Source organism: Epinephelus lanceolatus, chromosome 12, assembly GCF_041903045.1.
Source record: "Epinephelus lanceolatus isolate andai-2023 chromosome 12, ASM4190304v1, whole genome shotgun sequence".
In the NCBI taxonomy this organism is placed as follows: domain Eukaryota; kingdom Metazoa; phylum Chordata; class Actinopteri; order Perciformes; family Serranidae; genus Epinephelus; species Epinephelus lanceolatus.
In genome coordinates this window covers 14,122,340-14,137,320 of record NC_135745.1, presented here as the reverse complement: position 1 = coordinate 14,137,320, position 14,981 = coordinate 14,122,340, and the positions used below count along the sequence as shown (strand labels likewise).

The following is a 14,981-nucleotide window of genomic DNA, read 5'->3' as shown; positions in this document are numbered from 1 at the left end:
ACATTATTCGCCCCAAATGATCGATATCACAACCTCATGGCTTCGGGAGGTGACAAAGTGATGAGGAACTTGAGGTTTTAGTGCTGAATTGCATCCAGCTGACCAGCCAGGAATTTGATTGCGTGTATGAAATCATCTGATGCCAGAAAACACTATTCACGGATGGGCCTTTCTGCCGACAATCGATTCAAGTTACAAAAAATACATTACAAGAAAATACTCACCAAGTCGACCGTTCGGCACACGTCGGAGATTTCAAAGACAGATGGGCAACATTTCTGCAAGTCAGAAGTTAAAAAAAAAAACGCCAGGCAACACGACGCAGCTAGCAAGAACTAACATTAACGTTAGCCACCGCTAGTTCTTCTAGTTGGTTTTTATAATGAAATAAACCAAGCAAACGGTGAGCCGGTTTCCTGGTGTGTGAGCCAATGTCCGCTTTATATTCACCTTGTCAAACAGCGTTTATCGGTCGATGAAAAGTCTGTGTTTTCCTGTCGATGCAAAGCAGGCTGAAACTAGAGAGGTGGACACCAAAGTGCTACTGTTGGGGGTTAACAACTTTGCTGTAAAACACGGCCCGTGATTGGTCAGACGAAGCCACCAATCACCTGTGGAAAGCCCTGGACTTGTGGCGTCACGTTCCATAGGGGATGGGACGCAACGTGATTGGCTCACGGTGTCACGATGAAGTCTGGGCTTTAGCTCTTTAGCTGGTTTTGATTTCTGTCCATTAAAGGTATACTTTACATCTATTTAGCGATTTATTGTAGCCCAGGCTTCAGTTTAGACTTAGTTATGCTTTTCTTTAATTTATTTAACTATCTAGTGTCTTTACATTAAATTACATATCGCATTCAGTGTATTTCTTTGCACTATTATTTCCAACTTCCTGTGACCATGTCAACATTAATTGGTCAATATTATGACATTCCAACCTCTTCATAAAGACAAAAAAAAACACATATATTTGATATGTAATTGTACATTTCTTTTATTTGATTCTTAACTTTGTAGTACTTTTTTTATTTCCTCTTACTGTTTTTTGTGACCTTGTGCAACAAAATACCAAATTCCTTGTATGTAAGAAACTACTAAGATATAAACCTGTTTCTAATTCTCAAGGTAAGACTCAAAATGTGCATGGCAATTTTTTTCCCAACAAACCTGGGAATAATTCAAAGCACATTTTCATGTTTTTCATTGGTCACCTCACTGAGCAGAGATAAAACCACTGCCATACATTACTCCTTGAAGCTCCATATCATGTTCATGTTGAGTCATTGGGGCTACAATATAATCCCACAACAATTTCAGTCTACATCATGATCATGTTTTCTCCAAATTTGTTATTAAAAAAAAAAAAAGGTGGCTGAACACTACTACACATGAAACGCTTCCCCATGTGTTCCTGCTTTTGGGGCAAACTACTCTACTTAAAAAGAGGCCATATTCTCTTTAAAGCATCATTAGTATCATAATTGTAACTCTTCAAAGAATGAATCAGTAACCAGTTTGTCATCAGGTTCATGCACATTAATGCCCACCTTTTAGTAAGAAGTGTAAAACTTGATGCTGGCGACAGACACACTGAACACAACAGTGAGTAAAATAAGAAATCCACACAGTAATTGCACAATGATATTTTAACAATGGAAGGGTACATTGTTTTCAATGTTTATTCAATAAATAATTTCAGAAATACAGAATTGCAAATGTGAATGTGTGGAATTTAAAAAAAGGCACTTAAAAACAATGGTGACAGGTGTAACCTTTTTTTTTTATCTTTACAAAAACTCTAGAGCTCTAGAAATCATTCCCTTACCGCTGATCTTTAAAACTGAACGACGTTATCATCATTCCTATTTCTTTTCAATAAAAATGTTTGATCGAGGCACCACAAAGGACTTGGGTGGAATTACTGACAATAAAAAAAGTGTGACCCCTTCGCCCAATTCACATCCTACAAATAAAAACATTTCAATAAAAGCAAATTTAGTTAGCAAATAAGGCAGGTTTGCGTGTATTTGGCATTGCTGTGAAGAATTAAGGACCTGAGTTGGCTTTAAATTAAGCAAGTAAGACCTGGAGCCAAACAGTAACACTACTGTACACTGCCGTCCTTTAATCTAGAAAGGCAGCCTTAGAAAATATCTTTTCTCGACTAAAGATTTCAGTTGATTGTTCAGATGGAGTAAGTCACTCAGAAAAGACACACTAACGCCTTCAATCCTGTTCTGTGAATACATATATGGCTTAACACAGAAACCACAACATACTGTACATTTCATTGCTACCACGCAGCAAACTGGCGCTACCTTTGAAGGGTTTCAATCCAAAGAGACATAAAAAGAGTGACGGATACCTACTCAGTCAAAATGATTACAGACACAAGAAGATCTTTGCTCTGACAGCAAATCAATCTCATGACCTTTGCTCACCTGTGTTTTGGAAACATTGACTGACAGACTGCCACCCACTCCACACTGTATACACAATGATTTGGAAAGGAACCCTTCATTTGTCGCCCATGATCAACATCCAATTTAACCCTCAATAAAACACTGATGGCTTAATGGTTCTATAAAAAAAGGCACAGCTAGGCTTTCCTTGCCAGTCCTGTGGCGGAAAAACTACAAATCAGCTCAACACATTCTCTCAAGTTCCGCAGAATCAAAAAAACAAAAACAAAACAAAAAATGGAACCCCACATTTATACAGACTGTACACATTTCAGATGATGCATAGAAAATAAAAACAAGTTAGTAAAACAAACTGAAATAGTGGCAAAATGCATTGCTATCATTTGGTGACTACAACAAATAAACAAACAAACGGACAGTGAGAGCATTATAAAACCCGCCCCTCCCTTCACCGCAGCCCATATTCTTTTTCCATACAGTGTTGTCACAAGGAAGGCAAAGCTCCATCATTTGCCCTCGTACTTTGGATTGACGACAGTTGTTACGGCACTTTTGTAGATCGGATTCTCACCCTGAGAGACACAGAAGAACAAGAGTAAGTACAGTTGTGAACTTAAACCAAGTAATGAGGTCACAATAAACAAATTTCAATACCACAAAGATCAACAGATTAAGATTTGCAGCATACTAGCAAACAAGAAAAGCCAGGAACGAGCATGTGGCCACACTGTTTGCCTTTCTCACCATCTGGTCAAACGTGTTACATGAACTTGGGCTCAGCTGTTGCCATGGTTGTAGCAGTTTGTGTCAGACTGTCACTCTGTCTACTCTGATCCTTAACCATTGCAGTCTGCACATAGTATTCAAATGATCAGCCCTCTGCAAGTGCACTGTCCTCTAGTAGTGACATTGAAGTGGAATTTGTTGTTGCACAACACATTTGGTGAAACCAGGCAGACAGCGTATGGATTCGTCCTCATTTTAGCTCTGAACTGGTCCCCCTTGACTAAATTTCGGTCAGAGCGCTTGTAGTTTGATGTTCAGTTTTAGGAGGGTCACAATGCCACATAGTTGCTTAAACAGTTGTGTTTCTGTTTAGAAATTTGATCTACTGTCTTCAAGTTTGAGCAGTTCTACAGTACAATTTCCTACATGATTGCTGTTTAAATATCCATTATAAATGATAGTGAGCTTGTTTTTATGTTACTAGAGTCGTATTTTACACATTGTGGCTAAAACCGTAGTCCTAACTGAGACTCCTGTGATATAAAACTGAACATTTTCCAGATATCTGTGGCTTCATATTTCTCTTTTTTTCCCCTTCCTGCTTTCTGTTCATAGTAGAATTACACAATGATTACACAGTTTCTCTCTTTCTGTCACATTGATAACAAGGCTGTCGTGTTTGAATAAACGTGCCTGCAAATGTCACTGGAAAAAAACAACCAGGGGTTCCATGTCTACGTTCAGTGTGAGCTCCATGTTGTGGCTGGTCAACTGATTCAAAAGTGTAGTGTGAGTAAACACAACGTACAAGATCAATTCAACGCATAGTTTCTGCTCAGCTTTGGTGTAGTCTTGCATAGCCAGACATAACTCATCAGCGCTGGAGAGGGGTCTTGCTAAACACAACATAATTCCACACTAGGAGAAAAAAATGATCTGGATTGTTTGTATTTCTTAAAACCAATCACAGTTGTCTGGGCGGCACCAAGTCCAGGATGCAGCGATGCAGCCCTATGCAGCCTTTGAAAAATAGTGTTGTGAGGGAACTTAATCTGATTGGAATCTGGAATATTAATCTGTGCCTGTCTCCTAACTCACTGTCAGCCAGGCAGCATCTCTCATGTGAGGTAGTTTGTATTTTTCATGGGCAATATTATTTAATATCAGCTAGTTAGTGTCTCAAAATGGAACTCCTCGCAATGCAAAGATGCGAATTTGCTTTGCCAACGGAAATTAATGTTTTATTAATCCATTTTCCTGCACTGAATGGAAGTAAACAGGAGGCGAATATTCATCAGTGTTACTTTTCCTCTTGTGTGACTGTGCTGTGACACACAGGCAGCATGTTTCCATCTGAAATGGGCGGCCAATGACATGCTTATTCACCACAGTCTACATCCTGTGAGCCAGACTAGGTTTAGTGTCACTAGATAACATCAATATTGCTATTGCTTGACCATTTTGATTGGCTAGCCAAAATCTTGTTGCAAAATGGGGGGTTTAACTTTACCCTGGTTTAGAGATTTACCTCTCAAAACTTAAGTAACAGTGATGGTTTTATTGAATGTATATTAATTGCTGTTGCTGCCCTGCGAAAAGCATGCATCTCTTAACTTACAACTTTGAATCTCAGAAAAAACAGCAGTTGTTTAGCTCTCTGCATTCTCAGATAATCGAAATGATTGATTTTTTTGTCAGATAAAGGAACAGTCAATCCTTCATGTTATGTAAAAAATTCAGATATCCCCAAATTTGGCAATGAATTGTTTTCACTGGACAGCAATGTATACTGCATAAACATAGGGAGTAGGATCTAAATGAAAGGAAAAACAGCTCAAATAAAAACAATAATTTCTAAATAATGTGTTTGTTATTTACAGTTCCTCTTCTGCAAATCTGATCATTAACACCGAGAAAAAGCCCAACATCACACCAACTTAAATACATGTCACCTGTGGTTAAGCATGTCAGTTTCACAACATGCAGTCACCAAACGTTTCAAATCACTGCAGCCCTATGTAAAATCAGTCAAGGTGTAAAACAGCACGGCACAGAGAAAGCACATGCAAGGACACAAAGCCAACAGGCAATACGAACTTTGACCTAAAGAGAAGCGCCTTTATTCCCATAGCTGGGATTCTGGAACTCGTTAATAGGACTCTTGTAAATGGGGTTCCCTTGCTAACGTGGAGAAGGAAAAGATGAAAGGGAAACAGAACAGAAGAAAAAGAAATGAAGAGAAGCAGGGAAAAAGCAACGTAAAAGGACAGACAACAGTATGAAGGGAAATGTTCAGCACAGAGCAGAAAAGGTCAGAAAGTAATTTCTTACAGTGACTAATTATTGCTGTGTCCTTATACTATACAGCTTTTCCCTTTCCCATATCTAATGTGCTAATAATGACATGTTCTTCTGCGATGGAAAGTATCAGTGGCAGGAAAAATGTTACTCTTCTATTTTACGTCTGTTGTAGTAGTACATTAAGAAACCCTGAACACATCACAAGCTATCTTGCTACAGCATGTTTATTGAAAGAGAAAACAAAAAGAGCAAGCAAGCTGTTTTTTTTTTAAAACATAAATTAACTTCCTTTCCTAACCTCCCTTCCCATGTTTGTTCTCTCCCATCGGGCCATAAACACTGCTGCTGTGACTACCACACAGTAGTGGAGCTTTCCATCATAGGTCACCCAGCAGTCCTCCTCTTTCTCTGCTTTATTACCTTTTATGGTCATGCAGTTGTGCCATGTGGACAGTGAGTGGCAGCACCGACAGCCGAGGGGAAGGCCGCTCCCTCAGCCATTACAGACTTAACAGGTCTGTACAGGGCTGAGGCTGATCAAGGACAGAGTGCGGACCACAAAGCTGGAGATTCAGTCTGAATCCTCTACCTCACTCTGGTTTAAATCTTCCACACCTTATGGACATTTTGCAGCTTATTACTTTACATGCTTGACTACAGAACTACAGAATTTCCTCACATCCACACTTGCTCTGGAAACACCTCAAATGTATTTGTTTGATGCTTTTCCATTCAGTTTAACAGCTGGAAATCTGACATTTATTCTAACTCAGTCCTTCTAAGAGTTAAGGATAACCACATTATTATTTCCCCAAGTAAACATTCTAATCTTACTGCAGACATCAATTATATAACAGCTACAATAATGCTTGCTCAAAGGCTTCAGGTACCCATTATTTGCAGCCTGCGCTGAGGCAAAGTTACCACAACTTATTGGTCCAGGTGCTCTGGTATGACTGACTCACCGTGTCCCACTTGGCGTTCATCTTCTCCTTCTCAAACTTGGCAAACTCTCGGCGGTCGTGGATGATCATGAGCAGCTTCCAGATGAGCAGCAGGGCAAGGCCGATCAGCACAATGCCTGCTACCACACCTGCCACGATGGGGATGATGTCAGGTCCTGATGGGCACTCTGAAACACAGAAAATGCACAGCAACCAAATGAAATTAATTCCAGAAGTTCATAAAAATATCTCAAATGTCCACTGATTCAAAATACAAACATTTTGTCTTTGACTGTGACAGGTTATACAGTTTATTGTTGGTTGTCTCATACATTAGAAGATCTACTCTTTCCATAAGATAGAATGACCATGTGGAAGCTCTGCTGCTCTACTGGCTTTACCTGTCCAAACTAAATTTGTACTGAAAGGGAACAGACCAATGAATGCGTGTAACCTTTAACATTGACTGTAACCTTGAAGTAACATAGGTATTGACTGTGCAAGTGAGAGTACAACTAAATACCAGGAAGATATAAGGGTGTCCTTTTAAAAATTTTATTCCCTTTTCTTTCTCTATCATTTGAAAACAGAAATGTATCCAAAAAGGGCCACAAATACATTTTAATTAGCAAAATATTGCGTTCGCCCACAAGCTATGACTCAGTTTCCCTGGTAACACCTGAAGGTTTGACTAATACCTGGAACAATCGATACCATCCCATAAGACTCTTAAGCAATGGGAATGTTATTCACTACCCCAGTAAACGGGATGAACCTTAGATACGACTTGGCAAAGGAAGATATTTCTCATCTGCTCAGCTCATATAATGCTTTGGCTGAGCTATGAGCCAGAAAGCTAACATTATGCTAGCAAGATTCAAAGTTACTAACACTGCGTACGGTTGACATACAGTAAATATAATTTAAGAGTATGTTTAACAACAAAACTAGGTAGCGTTCCAACCATGTTATTGTGCCCAAATCAATATCAAGATTTTTATGAAAAATGTACGTAATGTCGGCTGCAGCCTGAGGAAGCAAGTTGAATAGCAAATGGGGTGTGACATCATTGCTGATGTGATACATAGTATCAGTGAGTTAAGAGGGCCAGTGTACTTCTTGCAGCTTGTGTGTTAAGGCCCTGACACACAAAGCTAACAGTCGGCTGTAGGTCAATGTTGGGCCGTGTGCATCTGTTGCCCTCGCTGATGTGGTGTGCCCCGCTAGCCTGGCGTTGCCACACCCAATTCGCAAAACACAAATGGATCTGACACGAACCGTACATTTCCTCTATTCCCGAGGGGCGGTATCAACAGCTGTCACTCAAAGTGCCCCTTCACGCAATTGGAAAGACAGAAAACCAATCAGAGTAAACAAAACGTGTGACGTAGGCTAGCACAACGCCACTGTAAACAGACCAGCAAGCAAGTGCAGTGTGCAGCGGAGATGGGCTGTGATGATGTGTGGGAAAGAGTGTTGCCGTCTTTGCCAAAAAAATACGCCAGTAAAAGGTGTTCTCACAAACAGTGTTCTAGTATTTGCGGATTTCCTCCTCACTGTGGACTCCGAGTTGCATGGCTGTGATTCCCAGCTTGGTCGCTCCCATGACTTGCTCCTCCATGAGAGCAACTAGCGGAGAAACAACAATAGCCACTGGGTTTTCACTGAGTCCCATCTTTTTCCCGATCGACAGAGCCAGTTGGTAAATTAAACTTTTACCAAACCCCGTAGGAAGGACAGCAAACATCCTTTTTTTCAAAAAAAGCTTTCAGTGCAGTTCTGCTTTTAAAGAAAATATACATTCCAGTTCATTCAACACATTACCATTGCAGTTTCAAAATCAGTAGCCATGTTGGTTGTTTACGAAATGCATTCACTCCGCTCCTTGTCCCTCCTGTTCTGATGACATGATTTCAAATAACCCGCCCTAAAAGTAAAACAGTTGTGATTGGCCCGGTAAGCCAAAACCAATGCCAGAATTCGCACAAATATGGCCAGACTGATCTGCAGAGCGAAATAGATGAGCTCGCAAGATCAGGATGGTTTCACCAGGCTAGTGTCCCGCACCGTTGCCCCTTGTCTGCTTTTTTTTACCCGATTCAGCATGTTAAATCAGCATCAGCGGGGCCAGTTAGGAATGAAATCACTCTGATTAACAGTTCAGCTCAGCACGAGAGATGATAAATTTGGAAAATAAACTTGTTAAACAAGGAAAGATTAACTTTTTTTAGCCATTGAGACCCTCTAATTAAAACACTTCTCTCGTGTCGCGACAAAAACTCCATATGGTACCTCTAAGTTAGGATCTTTCAGAGACAACTACTGCAGCGAAGAGGACTTGTAAGATAACTGCAATAAACTTAACAGCATCATATTCAACATATCAGAGAATAAGAATGCTGTCTGATTTTCGATATTCCGAACGTAGCAGTCCAATCATACCCAGCGTCTCCACCACGTAGACCTCCTTGGTGCCGTTCCTGATGGCATAGGTGTAGTAGAACCAGCAGTCGTTGGCATCTCGCTCTTTGCAGTGAGTCAGTGGGAAGCTCTGGTCTGTAGGCTGGGGCAGCTTGTCGCGGTCCTTCACCTTGATTAGCTGGAAGTAGTTGCAGCGTTGCTCACAGGTATCCTTCTTCTCGCCGGCCTCGAATGCTCGGCAGTGCACACAATCTCTGCGGAAAGACAGACAGAGGGTTGGTTCACTCTCCCTGCTGTGTTCTATTCTTTAGAGTCCCAGCATACGTTGGGAGAAGGCAGAGGAACCTCACATTGTAACCAGTGAGCAGTGAATGGTTACTTATCTAAGCAAACTACATGTCTCTGGATGATGAAGAAAACTGAGGTGATCAGAGGCAGAGGTGTAGTTAAGATTTGCATAAACATTTTATTACTGCAGTCATCCATCTGTAAATTTCTCCCTTATTCTCTGACCTTTAAGTACAATTTTAATCAGCATTCACGAGTCTCACTCTGGAATTCAACCTCTAAACTTACATGCTATTTCCTAATTATCTGGGACCAGCAGAAACTCTAAATTTAAAGTGTCAGAATTTCAAGTTTCTAGCCTAGCCAGCCAGTTTCAGACTCACTTGTGCTCAGTGCAGACACCTGGGCAGGTGGGACAAATCTCACAAGTTGGACCCTGGAATTTGGGGTCCTCGCATTTGCAGATGCCACATTCGCATTTACCGCGGCCATTACATTCCTGCCCGTTCTTGGCAAGGCAGGTGGAAGTGTCAAGGGAGCAGTCGCAGGCACTGCCTGTGTAGTTGGCGTCACAGATGCACTTCCTGCACTCGCAGCGCCCATGTCCTGGTAAACCACAGGAAAGGGTTACCACAAAATTTACAGTAAAACAGGCGGAAGTCTTTCAAATCATTTTATCTCTACAATCCTCACCTCCACAGAGCTTGTTGTTGGAGCGGTCACAGTTGAAGTTGTCGCACTCGCAGTACTTGCCACTGTAGACCTCTGCAGCGTTCTCCCTCTTCTTGCATTCACAGGTGCCGCAGACACAGTCACCATTGTTGCTGCAGATATCTGTACCATTGTCTTTTCGGCAGTTGGCATCAAGGTCCTCTGTCCGCACCTCGTCTTTGCTGCACTCGCAAACACGCCCAATACGTCCTTCATTACACCTGACACAGGAAACAGGAGGTTAGCCAAAGTCAAACATTATGAGCATGATGAGTATAATTCAACAATACAAAAAAGCAAAGTAAGTGTTTGAGGGCAAATACTTAAAGTGCACAACACTGGTCTGAAAACATTTTTTCCTCCTCATAGAAGCTCAAAATCAAAGGTTTTTTGTTTAATTTATTACAGCACCTTTAATAAGCATTTTTAATAAGTAGTTCATTTTTCTGGTAAAAGATGTCCAGGTGTGGTTGGAAATAGAAAACACAAAGACCTTTAAAGCTCTGTGGTACAAGGTATAGCAGCACCGATGTACTGAATACTTACTTGCAGGCTCCACACTCGAAGGTCCCATTGCCCTCATAACACTGGTCACTGTTAGGCTCTCCTTCTGCGGCACACTGACAGTCGCAGATGAAGTTCAGAACGACCTCAACCTCCTCATTGAAGCCCAGTGGTTTAATTTTAATGACCTCAGACTTGCCATGTGACGGACACTTCTGGGATTCGATGGAAATCTTGAAAGACACCTGGAAGCCAGAGGACAGTTTATGGGCTCATTAAAACTATAAAGGAGGATGCCTTGAAGCTTATTGTTCCAGTTCTTGGAAATGACCTAGATTATTTTGATGTGTTTCTAATTTCTAGTTTGTTTTGAAGTGACTTTTTCTCAATGCATGTGTTTTGTTTTTTTTTTAACTTTTGTCCCTCAGTGTGGAGCAGCCAATAACAGGAAGGACATAGTTGTTTACCAGCTTTACAGCCTAGAAACAGGACATCCAGCCAAACCCTGCTGCCAGGAATTGAGCACTAGCACTACTTGTGTTGTAGAGGCATTCCTTTCCCACTGTGCTATCTTGGTTCCCTGTGAGTTGAGATGTTTTCCAGGTGCATCATTGTCACGTGAGCAAACAAATTGTAACAAAAAGCACCATATTTACCTCGTCTCCGATGGAGATGTTGGAGCACTTCCTGCCGTTCTCCCCTGTTCCCTCCACGCTGTTCTTACAGATGGACTTATAGTTGATGGTAACTCCCTCTGGCAGCCGGCTGTTTTCCAGAATGACCTCAGAGGACAAAGACTAACCACACAAGAACAATCAAACAATAGGCTCTATTGATATGAGACAACCACAACTTGTACATACAAGCGTTTTACATGCAGAAACTGTGATCATTTGTCTTCACAAAGAACATGCAAGTACATGAAATCTTGTCATGATTCACTGTAATCTTTATTTAGCCCAGAAATCTCTATCTAGTGATGAATAAAAGGATGCAGGATGTTTTCCCCGCAGGATCAATGCATAATTGTGTGTAATAATATGTAACATTAAAAAATAATCAAGTGTAATCAAATTAAAATCACAAGTTATCTATCTGACTCACATTGTAAGCATCAATAATCAGTTTGATCACGTTGCTGGAGTTGGAGGACAGCGTGCCAACAGCTGATTTTGGGATGAGATTTTTCAGCTCCTGAAAGAGACATAAGGGTTGTAGGTAAGACCAGAGTGAACAAGTGTTAAATGTGCATCTTACGGCTGAATATGACAATACGACGTACAGAAAACACAAAGTTTACCTTGTAAACAGGCTGGAATTCCTCAGTGACCGCAAAGATGGTCTGGATGTTGTGGTCACTCAGTTTCTGAACCAAATGGGCGATGGAGGGGTAGTCCTATCAAAGAATTCATCGACATGGATAGAAACAAACACATGTATGAAGAAAAGCAGCATTCAGCAACCATTTCAAATCTCAGATTATGTGAACAAATATGGGTTAACATCAGTAAGAAATTTTGACATTAAGTAAAATCTAAAAACAGCACACATGCTCAAGTAGGTCAGAGGGAGTATCTAGACCCTTCTCTGCATGCTCTATCAGCTCCCCCTGAATACATTATGCATATTAAGAAAATGACAAACAACTTACATAATAGTGGCTCATGGTGTACTTGTTGTCCTCCAGGTGACACCTGCCATCGTTTGGCAGCACGATGCCACCCAGTTTGCCATCTCCAGCGAAGTGGAAACCAGCATCAGTGGAAAACACCAGCAGTCGAGTCACATTCCTCCAGCCGATTTGCTCCTGGGGTGACGAACACAAAGAGAGCCTTTTCATTAATATTTTACACATTTATGAGACACTCTTACCCAGATACAGTTAATAGCAAAGCAAGTCTTCATTTCCCAACTGCAAACACTACATGAAGTCCCTACTTACCTCACAGACCGCCACCTGCATGATGGCATCGAAGCCCCCCTCTGGAGAGTCCAGGTTTCCTGAGATCTGCTGCTGACTGACCAACCGATTGAACTCGTCTCCCTTGTTGGTCAGCTTCAATACATTCTTATAGCTGAAGGGGCTGGTGCAGTTCTGGTTTCCTGTGCAGGGGTTGTTGAGCCTGGCTGGCGTGGTGCTGATGTAAGGCATGACTGTCTTCTCCACAAATGACCCGAAACCTAAAAAGGAGAACATATTTTACTCAAGACTGGATAAATGTAACACTACAGCTTTTCTAATGATAAGAAACTGCTGATACTGATTTTTTTATTGTTTTTTTTACCAATCCTGAAATCTGAGGTAATCTTCTGCATTTCCTGCATGAGGTCAGTGCCGAGGTTCTTGACATTTTCCAAATCATCTTTCATGGAGAACGAAAGGTCCATAAGGTAATACAGGTCGATGGGGTAGTCCTCAGCACGCTTGAATTTCAGGTCAAAAGTCTGGGGCTCACCTTAAGGTAAATAAATTACATTTTTTTACTGGAAAATATGAGATTATGACATCAGCAAAAACGTGACATTAAAAACATAATTCTTATATCTCTTCATTTGAATATTTTTACTGTTAATGTTGAAGGACATTAAGGGGATTTTACAGGTAGATTTTTCAGTAAAAGTTGCCTGCTACAACAAGATACACTGCTTTTGGTCTATACTATAGTGTACTTTATTTCACATAAATATAATGACTTCTGATTTTACTCCAGAGCTGGATGACTTAGAAAAATATTACCCTTAATAAAACAAAGTTTTCCCCCCTTGACAACTGTTCTAACCAGACATTTCTCCTGCTCTGGCAACATATTAAAAATTTGGCTACAGAAGATGATTATTTACCAGATCTGAGAGTTAGGGTGAGTTTCTGTGGCTGGATCTGGGTGATCTGCTCTGGTGACAGTTTCTTAGGCACTTTGTCATCCTTGCGGTTGGTGACATCCTTGTTCGTGTTGATGTCGATCCTTCCGCGTGGGTTCTCAATTTTGGACAAATTGCATTTTCTATTCTTCAGGGACTCCAGATCATCACAGCGAGCCGACTTGGACTCACCCTCGGTGAGGAATTTCTGCAGAATAGAACAAGAGGTTTTTGTGATGAAATTGGTACCTAACTCACTTCCTAACTACCTGTTCCACGGGTTTTAAGACACGCTGAGGAGATCTAATCTGTAACATAAGAGTAAAATGTTCTTCTAATTATCAGGCCACACCTAAAGAGTTTAACAAATGTTTTAAAATCAACCATACAAAGATGTTGGTCAAAGCATGCAGGTAACAGCTAGGGGTGTAATGATCCATCAATCTTAATGAAAATAGTGATTCACACCCCTTGTAACTGCACTGTTGTAATGCAATTCTAAAAAGCATTTCCACATTGAATATAAATTTCCAAAGCACAAAAAGTATACGGCTATTTTCACAGGTGGTGTATGTGCAGAAACATCTGGAAAGGTCCTGTAAATGTACAGGAATTTGTCTTGTAGGGACTGCCATGAAGACATATGCTAATAACTAGCACAATCACATAATAAATGCTGACAAACGTGTTATATTAGCAACAGGACTTCACATGAAATGTTATAAATATTCACAGCTGTGTACACTTCTTCAATGAAGATTTTATAGGAAAAAAAGATCCTGATGCCAGAGGTGACAGTTTGTTTTGTATTTGTGTTATTTCAACAAATAAAATCACAAATATCTGGGGTATGAATGCTGCAGATACAATTATCAGGATCTCTGACATAAAATCAAAGAGAATTTTCAACCAATGAGGCCTCTGGAATCAACCTTCTTCGCTCTGACAGTTTTTTAAGACCATTGTACTTTGGCAGCAAAAGACAAGAAGAAACAGATGACTGGGAACCCGGGCTGAGAATATAGATTGGATGCACATGATATCCCACAAGGCATAGCAAAGGAGAACCTGAGACAATGAACTCAGTCAAAACAAAAATAGTGCTTTGGCCTAATTCTTTCAAAACCACATGACCCACAGAGGCTTTTTTCCCCACTCCCCTGCATCTTGCTGTACACATCACATAGAATTTATTTGAAAGATTAAAAACACAGAAACACAAGACCCCTATTGTTCTGTGGAACATTGAGTTTGCAGGGTAAATACCGTAAATGATGTGCAAAGGAGTGGGTGATATAGCCTACAGAGGGAAATTATCAGTTCAGTCAATCTCAGTCACAAAGGAATTTACATACGCATTATTCTCAGCAGTGGGCGGGACAGCATATTCGCCATCCATTGTTTTTAGTTCATGCAGTGAAATCAGATTGTAAAAGCACTAAGTACTTTGATTATGGAGCTCTTGTAGCACTTGGATGGTTCTTGCAATCCCTTAATACTTTGGGGTTGATTTTGATTTAAGATTAAGAAGATTTAACAGGAATGCAGCTCTGCCTTGACACAAAAATACCCAACCCAGAGAGTCTGTTATTCACCCGGAGACGCACCTGGGTCAAAAGTTCTTAAAGTACTAGCTATTGCTGATATGGGTTGAACCATTCACTGCACATTTTACTTCTAAACAACAGTCAAGGAACCTCAGCCTGTTACCAATCTGTACAACAGCTTGTTGGACCAGAAAAATGTATTCTGGCACCATTTGAGCTCTTCATGCCCCACTATGTGTTGCAGCTACAGAACTGCA

General features: G+C 40.8%; 2 protein-coding genes across 3 annotated transcripts in view; both read right to left on the bottom strand.

Annotated features, from left to right (window-relative positions):
• Nucleotides 1–540, bottom strand: part of LOC117271942 (enhancer of polycomb homolog 1-like) — a 33,333-nt gene extending 32,793 nt beyond the window's left edge. Inside the window, exon 1 of one of the 2 annotated variants that reach the window (XM_033650507.2) lies at nucleotides 225–540. The gene's annotated coding sequence lies outside the window, so the exon portion shown is untranslated. The remainder of the gene's footprint in view (nucleotides 1–224) is intronic. The other variant, XM_078172984.1, reaches the window with a different exon arrangement.
• A 1,099-nt stretch (nucleotides 541–1,639) lies between these two features.
• The window catches only part of LOC117271807 (integrin beta-1-like), a 28,839-nt gene continuing 15,497 nt past the window's right edge, over nucleotides 1,640–14,981 (bottom strand). The window contains exons 4-16 of the mRNA XM_033650232.2: nucleotides 13,160–13,385; nucleotides 12,604–12,774; nucleotides 12,261–12,499; nucleotides 11,970–12,125; nucleotides 11,619–11,714; nucleotides 11,423–11,512; nucleotides 10,975–11,115; nucleotides 10,361–10,563; nucleotides 9,797–10,035; nucleotides 9,487–9,709; nucleotides 8,837–9,069; nucleotides 6,416–6,582; nucleotides 1,640–2,995 (exon numbers count right to left, since the gene is read on the bottom strand). Of these exons, the coding sequence (XP_033506123.1) occupies nucleotides 2,930–2,995; nucleotides 6,416–6,582; nucleotides 8,837–9,069; nucleotides 9,487–9,709; nucleotides 9,797–10,035; nucleotides 10,361–10,563; nucleotides 10,975–11,115; nucleotides 11,423–11,512; nucleotides 11,619–11,714; nucleotides 11,970–12,125; nucleotides 12,261–12,499; nucleotides 12,604–12,774; nucleotides 13,160–13,385 (2,250 nt within the window). The 3' untranslated portion in view covers nucleotides 1,640–2,929. The remainder of the gene's footprint in view (nucleotides 2,996–6,415; nucleotides 6,583–8,836; nucleotides 9,070–9,486; nucleotides 9,710–9,796; nucleotides 10,036–10,360; nucleotides 10,564–10,974; nucleotides 11,116–11,422; nucleotides 11,513–11,618; nucleotides 11,715–11,969; nucleotides 12,126–12,260; nucleotides 12,500–12,603; nucleotides 12,775–13,159; nucleotides 13,386–14,981) is intronic.